The sequence below is a fragment of the Octopus bimaculoides genome, chromosome 15, assembly GCF_001194135.2.
Source record: "Octopus bimaculoides isolate UCB-OBI-ISO-001 chromosome 15, ASM119413v2, whole genome shotgun sequence".
Lineage (NCBI taxonomy): Eukaryota > Metazoa > Mollusca > Cephalopoda > Octopoda > Octopodidae > Octopus > Octopus bimaculoides.
The window spans coordinates 33,847,652-33,857,817 of record NC_068995.1 but is presented as its reverse complement, the minus strand read 5'-3'; the positions used below and the strand labels follow the sequence as shown (position 1 = coordinate 33,857,817).

The window sequence follows — 10,166 nt, the reverse complement described above, 5'->3', positions numbered from 1 at the left end:
CACACGTATGTATGTCTATGTATGTATATATATATATATATATAGAGAGAGAGAGAGATAGATGGATAGATATAGGACAGGGAATTGTCACATAATTAATAAATTAACAATTTTACCAAGTATATATAATATATATTTAATGTCTCTATGTGTATATATATATATATATATATATGTGTGTGTCTGGAGGTTTTTACGGGACAACCTAGTGAGAGCCACTGACCAGATCTGTAGATGGTGCAAAGTCCCCTCTCGACCCAAGGTAACGTGGTGGTAGAACAATGTGGTTGACAGGGCTATTAGACAAAAGAAACAGGCTTGGAAGGGCTGGAAGAGCAGAAGTAGCAGAGAATTGTATCAGACTGCCAGAAGGGACGCCAGGAGACGCATTTATTTAGCCAGAGGGGAAGCAGATAAGAAAAAATTTGCCAGTCTTCTGCGCCGTGAAGACCTAAGACGTATTTCGTGTTGCAAGACAGGCTCACTTGCACTAAACGAGGCTGCAAAGACAGAGGTTTGGAGACGCCACTATGAAAGGTTGCTTAATAAAGAGAATGAATGGGAGAAAGAGAGTCTGCCAAATGTCGACCCAACAGAGGAACCAGCTATCCTAATTGACAGTCCCTTTGTAGATAAAGCAATCAAGAGTATGAAGACAGGGGAAGCCCCCGGCCCATCGGTAATCACTGTAGAGATGCTCAAAGTATCTGACAGTGTTGGCTATAGCCTAGTCCCCCGTATAGTTAACCAGGTGATATACGAAGGAGTCATACCCAATGACTGGTGTAGCAGCACCATAGTCAACTGCCACAAAGGTAAAGGTGACGCTTTAGACACAAACAATTACAGAGGTACCAAGTTATTGGATCAGGTAATGAAGGTGACTGAGAGGGTCATAGTCCAACTAATTAGGGAGAGAGTCAGCTTAGATGAGATGCAGTTTGGGTTTGTGCCAAGGAAAAGCACCACTGATGCTATATTTCTGGTTAGACAGCTGCAGGAGAAATACCTAGCCAAAGATAAACCTCTGTACCTAGTTGACATGGTGAAAGCCTTTGACAGGGACAACGATCCCTTATCTGGTGATCAATGAGGAAACTAGGGATAGATGAATAGTTAGTGAGAGCTGTGCAAGCCACGTGCAGGGACGCAGTCAGTAAGATGAGGGTTGGCAACGAGTACTGTAAAGAATTCCGGGTAGAGGTAGGGGTCCACCAAGGTTCAGTCCTCAGCCCCCTCTTATTTATCATAGTCCTCCAGGTGATAACAGAGGAATTCAAGACAGGATGCCCCTGGGAGCTCCTCTATGCTGATGACCTTGCACTAATTGCTGAGTCACTATCAGAACTAGAGAAGTTTCAGGTGTGGAAGCAAGGACTAGAATCGAAGTGCCTTACAGTCAACCTAGCTAAAACCAAAGTCCTAATAAGTAGGAAGGTAGATAAACCACAAACCCCTTCAGGTAGATGGCCCTGCTCGATCTGTAGAAAAGGCGTAGGTAGAAACTCCATAAGATGTACCCAGTGTAAGCTATGAACACATAAGAGGTGCAGCAATATCAAAGGAAGGTTAACTAGGAAGATAGTTTTTGTATGTAGCAGATGTTCAGGAACAATAAACACTGAAAATGTGCAGAGAACAACTTCTGCCACATTCCAGGGAGAAAAACTAGAAGTCATTGATAGCTTACATTACCTAGGTGACCAAGTCAGTCGTGGGGGTGGGTGCTCTGAAAGTATAGCTGCTAGAATAAGAATAGCCTGGGTAAAGTTCAGAGAGCTCTTACCTCTGCTGGTGACATGTTATAATCAGAGAGAGATTAAACTTTTTTTCAAAATTTAAACTAACATTCATCATAGTTGAAATTGTAGGTCAGTAAATCAGGCAGATCAAATGTGGTAGTTCTACTCTTCAACGTTCTCTATTACTATTGACTTTCTAATTGAATGTCATATTGACCAATGCTTTCACAATATATATTGAGTTCTTATTTAATGTTCCAGAAGTGTTTTTTTTCAATTTCTGATTTGAACAACAGCATTTCTGTTTCAATTAATATTGACCAAATAGTCTGAATTGGATTGGTGTATTTCTATACTCAAGAAGACCCACTCTTCACAAGGTGCCACATAAAAAGCACTGGTGATGATGCCATGTAAAAAGCACCCAGTACACTTTAAAGTTGTTGGCATTAGGAAGGGCATCCAGTTGTAGAAACCAAGCCAAAATAGACTCTGGAACCTGGCGCGAACCTGTGGCCTTGCCAGTTCCTGTCAAGCTGTCCAACCCATGCCAGCATGGAAAATGAACATTAAATGATGATAATGCAACTTGTATAATTATTGTATGTCAGGCATCAACAGTGGAAGAGGAAATTTCCAAAAAATTGAACGAAAGAATTGTCTGAAAAATCATAGGCTTTTGTTCCAACAATGAGACCAAGAGACAGAGACAAAATTAACAATATACAATGAAGGAAAGTCATGATACACTTCAGCCAAATAAGGTGTTACAAATAAGAATATAAAGAGAAATTTTGTCATGTAATCAACCAGGCAAGGGTGTAATACATTGTTTTTAATCTCTAATAGTTTTCATCCTCATAGATGGAAGTCTGTGAAATTCTCATATAAATATGCTACAGTACTCAGCACTGAAGTCTTTCTGAAGTGGTTTTTGTTTTTTCCATTGTATTACTGTTTTCTATTTCTAAATATATATATATATATATATATATATACATATGCATATGCATAGGAGTGGCTGTGTGGTAAGTAGCTTACTTATCAACCACATAGTTCCGGGTTCAGTCCCACTGCGTGGCACCTTAGGCAAGTGTCTTCTACTATAGCCTTGGGCCGACCAAAGCCTTGTGAGTGGATTTGGTAGACGGAAACTGAAAGAAGCCTGTCGTATATATGTATGTGTGTGAGTATATGTTTGTGTATCTGTGTTTGTCCCTCCAACATTGCTTGACAAATGATGCTGGCGTGTTTACATTCTCGTAACTTAGCGGTTCGGCAAGAGGGACCGATAGAATAAGTACTAGGCTTACAAAGAATAAGTCCTGGGGTGGATTTGCTCGACTAAAGGCTGTGCTCCAGCATGGCCACAGTCAAATGACTGAAACAAGTAAAAGAGAATAATGTTTAACTTGATTTGAGATCACACAGTTTGAGTGCTTTCATTCAGCATCTCTTTACAAAAGAACAAAATACTTGCAAGATCTTCAAATATTTAAACTCAGTTGCTGAAATTTTTGACCTTGCAGATAAAGTTTTCAGTTACGTTTAAGGTAAAAAAAAAAATTTAAAAAAGAGAGGTGTTTTTTACAATGTATACAAATTTTTAGCAAAAAAAGAGAATATATAGCCCAAGTATATATTGACAGGAAACAGGAGTTAAGAGATAACTGAAATTTGAACTGCTCAGCATGATTGGTTTGATGAAGGTCAAGGAGAAGCATGCAGTCAACCTAAATAAACATTTTCATTTTGTATTGTTACTTTGAAGTGGCACCTACATGCTACTATATATGTTAGTAACGAAGGTTTTCCCCCAGTTGATGCTGAGATGGGGAAAAACACTCAGAATAGTATAAGAGATGATTGTTTATTAGAGTGGCTGGTTTGTTTTGTTTTGTATTTCTGTGGGTCGTGGGAGTGAAAATGAGCGACATGGACACATGCTTTATCATCATATATTTTAGGGGGAAATGTTACTCTCTTTAGTAAGAATCAGAGGAAGAGTATAGGGTTTCAATATCATAGTGAATTTAAACTTGCAGTTTCTATTTTTTCATTTAATTGCTCAGAAAGAAATTAGTTGAGAGCTATTACTATTTCTTAGATCTTAAAACTTATTAGGAATTTGATTTAGATTACATGTATATTGAACTCATTTTTGGAATGAATTTTAAGGTCCTTTCAGAAACTGAGATGGTTGATCCCTTAGTTACTTCTGGCTTGAAAATGCTTGGTTTGTTCTTTTATAATATTAGAGAGAAGTTTCAAGCAATAATAGAAGTTGAGATAAATATACAATGAAAATATCTCTTAATGTCAATTTACCCCCAAGATCATATATCAACTCAGCTTGCTATATCTAAATGCTTGTTTCTGTTTTGTATTCCATTATGTATCTTAATATATTCAAGCCCTCTTCTGTCCAGAAAAGGAATATCATGTTAAGTGATCTATCCCATAACTAAGCTCCTCTTGTTATTTTTCGTCTCCTAAAGGCATATCATTCTATTAATATGCAGTGTACTACAGCATGTCACTTGTTGACTGAGTTCTCCTTTAGTACTATTTGTTCCTCTAGAATCAAGTGCTTCATTTTCTTAAAGAAATTTTATCTTATCATCTAGCAACTCTATTCCATAGTTTCACATTCATATACACACAATAGGTCACCTGTTGAGTCTCTTTATAGTTTCACATTAACAATACATAGGATAAGGTCAGTTATCTGTCAACTTTGTTAGTAATTTCACACTAACCAGGATTGGCCCATATAGTTTTCACTTCAAACATTGAACTTTTGACTTCCATGTCATTGACACATGTTAATTTCTATTCAGCTTCATAGAAAGGAAATTGACTCATGCTTATCTATAAATTGTCCAACCCATGCCAGCATGGAAAACGGATGTTAAATGATGATGATGATAATGTTATTATACCTTTTAGCATTCAGGTTATTTTATCTGATGAAATAGAAGGGGATATAGCTTCACACAATGTAGAAGACAACTAGAGGTTTCTACAGGACAACCTGCTGAGGGCCACTGACCAGATCTGTGGATGATGCAAAGTACCCTCTCAACCCAAAGTAACGTGGTGGTGGAACAAGGAGGTAGACAGGCCTATTAGACAAAAGAAACCGGCTTGGAAGGACTGGAAGAATGGAGGTAGCAGGGAATTGTATCAGACTGCCAGAAGGGAAGCTAGGGGACACGTTTATTTAGCCAGAAGGGAAGCAGATAAGAAAAAATTTGCCAATGTTCTGCGCCATGAGGACCAAAGATTTGAGGTATTTCGTGTTGCAAGACGGTGTGTGAGAGAGAACCGTGATGTCGTGGGAGAGAAATGTGTTCGCATGGATGATGGTACACTTGCACTAAACGAGGCTGCAAAGAAACAGGTTTGGAGACACCACTACAAAAGGTTGCTCAATAAAGAGAATGAATGGGAGAAAGAGAGTCTGCCAAATGTTGACCAGCTATCCGAGTTGACAGTACCATAGTAGATAAAGCAATTAAGAGTATGAAGACGGGGAAAGTCCCGGCCCATCAGGAATCACTGCAGAGATGCTCAAAATATCTGGCAGTGTCGGCTATAGCCTAGTCACCCGTAGTGCAACCAGGTGATACACGAAGGAGTCATACCCAATGACTGGTGGAGCAGCACCATAGTCAACTGCTACAAAGGTAAAGGTGACGCTTTAGATACAAATAATTACAGAGGTATCGAGCTGTTAGATCAGGTAAGGAAAGTCACAGAGAGGGTCATAGCCCAACTAATTAGGGAGAGAGTCAGTTTAGATGATATGCAGTTTGGATTCGTGCCAGGGAAAAGCACCACTGATGCTATATTTCTGGTAAGACAGCTGCAGGTGAAATACCTAGCCAAAGATAAACCTCTGTACCTGGTTGACATAGTGAAAGCCTTTGACAGGGACAACGATCCTTTATCTGGTGGTCAATGAGGAAACTAGGGATAGAAGAATGGTTAGTGAGAGCCGTGCGAGCCATGTACAGAGACGCTGTCAGTAAGGTGAGGGTTGGCAACGAGTACAGTGAAGAATTCCGGGTAGAGGTAGGTGTCCACCTAGGTTCAGTCTTCAGCCCCCTCCTATTTATTATAATCCTCCAGGCAATAACACAGGAATTCAAGACAGGATGCCCCTGGGAGCTCCTCTATGCTGATGACCTTGCGCTAATTGCTGAGTTACTATCAGAACTAGAGGAGAAGTTTCAGGTGTGGAAGCAAGGACTAGAATTGAAGGGCCTTAGAGTCGACCTAGCTAAAACCAAAGTCCTAATAAGTAGGAAGGTAGACAAAACACAAACCCTTTCAGGTAGATGGCCCTGCTCGATCTGTAGAAAAGGTGTAGGTAGAAACTCCATAAGATGTACCCAGTGTAAGCTATGAACACATAAGAGGTGCAGCAATATCAAAGGAAGGTTAACTAGGAAGATAGTTTTTGTATGTGGCAGATGTTCAGGAACAATAAACACTGAAAATGTGCAGAAAACAACTTCTGCCACATTCCAGGGAGAAAAACTAGACGTCGTTGATAGCTTCTGCTATCTAGGTGACCAAGTTAGTAGTGGGGTAGTGGGGGAGGGTATGCTGAAAGTGTAGCTGCTCGAATAAGAAAACACTGGGCAAAGTTCAGAGAGCTCTTACCTCTGCTGGTGACAAAGGGACTCTCAGAGTAAAAGGCAGACTGTATGACGCATGTGTATGAAAGTCATGCTACATGGCAGTGAAACATGCCCATGACTGCTGAGGACATGCGTAAGCTCGCAAGGAATGAAGCCAGTATGCTCCAATGGATGTGTAATGTCAGTGTGCATACTCGAGAGAGTGTAAATACCTTGAGAGAAAAGTTGAACCTAAGAGGCATCAGTTGTGGTGTGCAAGAGAGACGATTGTGCTGGTATGGTCATCTGGCGAGAATGGATGAGGGTAGCTGTGTGTAAAAGTGCCACAGCCTAGCGGTTGAAGGAACCTGTGGAAGAGGTAGAGCCAGGAAGACCTAGGTTGAGGTGTTGAAGCACGACCTTAGAACATTAGGCCTCACCGAGGCAATGACTTGTGACTGAGACCTTTGGAAATATGCTGTGTATGAGAAGACCCGGCAAGCCAAGTGAGACCATAATCGAAGGCCTCTTCCAGGGGTGTAGCCAGCCCACTTATGCGTACCTTTCCTTCATTTGACACCAAACTCCGCTTACAAAGACCTGTTGAGGCGAATGAAATCGAAATCGAACTAAATTCGACGACTGGCATCCATGCTAACATCTCCTTCATTGGAAACTAAACTTGGCTTGCGAAGACCTGTTGGGGCAAGTGAAAGCGAAATTGTGATGGCACCTGTACCAGTTGAGCGCTAAGAGCACCGTCCAAGCGTCATCGTTGCCAGAGCAGCTGTCTGGCTTTCGTGCCAGTGGCACATAAATAGCACCTTTTGAGCGTAATCGTTACCAGTCTTGCCTTCCTGGCACGTGAAAAGACGTTCGAGCGAGATCGTTGCCAGTTCTGCCGGACTGGTTCCTGTGCAGGTGGCACATAAAATACACCATTTTGAGCATGGTCATTGCCAGTACCGCCAGACTGGCCTTTGTGCTGGTGGCACATAAAAGCACCCACTACACTCTCAGAGTGGTTGGCGTTAGGAAGAGCATCCAGCTGTAGAAACTCTGCCAAATCAGATTGGAGCCTGGCGTAGCCATCTGGTTCGCCAGTCCTCAGTCAAATCGTCCAACCCATGCTAGCATGGAAAGCGGACGTTAAACGATGATGATGATGAATCCTTATTCATTCACATTGTTTTGAATTAATCATGCATTATCTCATAGCTTTGAGATTTTGATGATGTGATCATTTATGTTTTAGAATGACATTGTAGGGTAGGTGTGAGAGGCTAGATCTGTCCAATTTCATCTTAAAACTGGTAGAATATTTGAGCCAGATATGGCTGGCTTAAATACTAAAAGGTTAATCATGTTTTCAAGTTGAGAAATAAAAAGAAATGACAGGAGGGGAGGCTTCTGAAACTGTCATTTGTTAATGGAATTGTTATATGAATCATGTGCTTCCGTTTTTTACAATACCTTGTTTCTTGTGATTTTTTTTTTTTAATTCTAATACTTTCTTGTCTTTACAGTTAGCATTAAAATTTCACCCAGATAAAAATTTAGATGATCCTAATGCAGCAGACAAAGTGAGTTATGAAACATTTCTATTGTAAAAATAATTTAACATTTATTTATGTGCATGCATTATTCATTAAATATTTCTGTTACTGTTAAATAAAAATTCCAACTAATGAAGTGGGAAAATATCTAATCGGTGAATCACATTAATTTTAAAATTTCTGTTTTTATTAATTTTGTCGAAGCAAACGTCTAAGATTATCTTGGTATGTTGCTGGAGGGAGAGTGAATCATGTTGAAATAAACTAATAATCATTTAAGAGAGTTGCTAGGGGTAGAATGGATGTTGTATCACACTTGTCTGGTGACATTTGCCACAAATTAACATCTGCAAAGTTAGCTTCTGCTTTGCTTAGTCAAGGACAAAGTGGGTTTCTCTGCAACTTCATTGGATTGTCAGAGTTCAAGGTTATAGCAATTGCTATCAACCATAAGGTTGTGTTTAAATGTTTTTTATTTGCTTATTCTTTAAAAAAAACATCTGCCTCAAGGTCCTTAGTTTTCCATACGGATGACATCTTGACCTGATTGCTGAATTTGCCTCGAGAATCAACACTCGATCCTTATATAGACATTCACATAATTACCCAGAGATCATAGGTAGAAATGCAAATAAACACTATAAAGAATTTTTTTCAATGAATTTCTTTTTTTTTTTTTTTTTCATTTTCTTTCTCTCTCTCTCCTAAGAAATTTAAGAACAATGTCTCCAAACATAAAAATATTACATAAATTTATTATACTTAATTTGCTGAAGATTCTAAAATGGGGAAAAACTTATCTGGGATTAATGTTCCTCCTGTCCCAGTCTTAACAATGAACAACAACAGCAAGAGGGTATAATTATATTGTAACAGAATTTAAACATTTTATTTTTTAAATGGTTTATCAGTAGTCCTTAATTTAGTTGAACATTGTACCTTAAAGTAACTACTGTAAAAACCCGTGTAATTTACACTTTTTTTTGCAAAAATAAAAATAAACTTTAGGGGTGTGCAAATTACATGAGTAGATTGTTTCCAGAATTTCTTTTGAAAAGTTTTTTGTTGAAAAAAGACGTACAAAATGTAAACATTCGTACTGGAAGTTGACTCATTTAATGTCAGAATAGGTTTTTACAGAAAAAAATAATGACTTAAATATAATGAAGTTGACTTTTATTTATGCTGGATGGTGGAATACTTACTTTTTCTGTTTAAATTTACTAAAACCATTCAATGGTTAACTACTTTTTGGAGTCTGACGGTCCGGGCCATATTTTACATTGCTTGGGGTTTCTACCTAACGCAATGGAGCACCATTGACATAGTGATATGGATATTCCTGACTGAAATAAATGTAATGATATGGATAGTCTTGATTGTACGTTTTTATTTTTGTCTGTTTATTATTAGGCACAGTTTTAAGTTTGTCATACTGTTTATGCCAATTTCGAACTTTAGCTTCATTAACATTAAAATGCCTTCTGACAGCTCTATTGCCTTGTTCAAATGCATATTCAACATATTTAATTTCTCCTTCACAGTAAACGATTCATAAGTTCTGCCCATACTGACAATAATGATAATGACAAATTTTAAAGTTTGCTTAACATTTTATAATTGTGAAAGGGATTAAAATTTTGATACTCCATATCAAAGGTTCTGACAAGAATAGGCAGAAAAGAATTCTGTTTACATAATCAGCTTGATCAGTCACCTTCCTCAGTCAGTTGAGTAAAGTGTCATCCAAGCTGATGTTTATTGGTAATTAAACTTAATTTGTAACACCTGTGCGTATTTATCAGCTTTGTCTTTGTTGGTAATTCTTAACAACTTTTCCTGTGATCATGATGTGAGAAGACATGCAGCAGTATGCCAAAGATCGGACATAATCCCTTGTGGGCAAGAAATGTAAAATAAAGTTTATTATATGACGCATGCGTACGAACAACCGCAGACTGTATGACGCATGCGTACGAACAACCATGCTACATGGCAGTGAAACATGGGCTGTAACTGCTGAGGACATACGTAAGCTCGCAAGGAATGAAGCCAGTATGCTCCGTTGGATGTGTAATGTCAATGTGAATACCCGTCAGAGTGTAAGTATCTTGAGAGAAAAGCTGAACATTAGAAGCATCAGTTGTGGTGTGCAAGAGAGACGATTGCGCTGGTATGGACATGTGGTGAGAATGGAGGAGGATAGCTGCGTGAAAAAGTGCCACACCCTAACAGTTGAG

General features: G+C 38.9%; 1 protein-coding gene across 4 annotated transcripts in view; it reads left to right on the top strand.

Annotated features, from left to right (window-relative positions):
- Positions 1-10,166, top strand: part of LOC106872962 (dnaJ homolog subfamily C member 5) — a 103,400-nt gene that overhangs the window by 33,877 nt on the left and 59,357 nt on the right. For all 4 annotated transcript variants that reach the window (XM_052973245.1, XM_014920149.2, XM_014920150.2 and 1 more), the window contains exon 3: positions 7,897-7,953. In XM_052973245.1, coding sequence (XP_052829205.1) covers positions 7,897-7,953 — 57 coding nt within the window. The remainder of the gene's footprint in view (positions 1-7,896; positions 7,954-10,166) is intronic.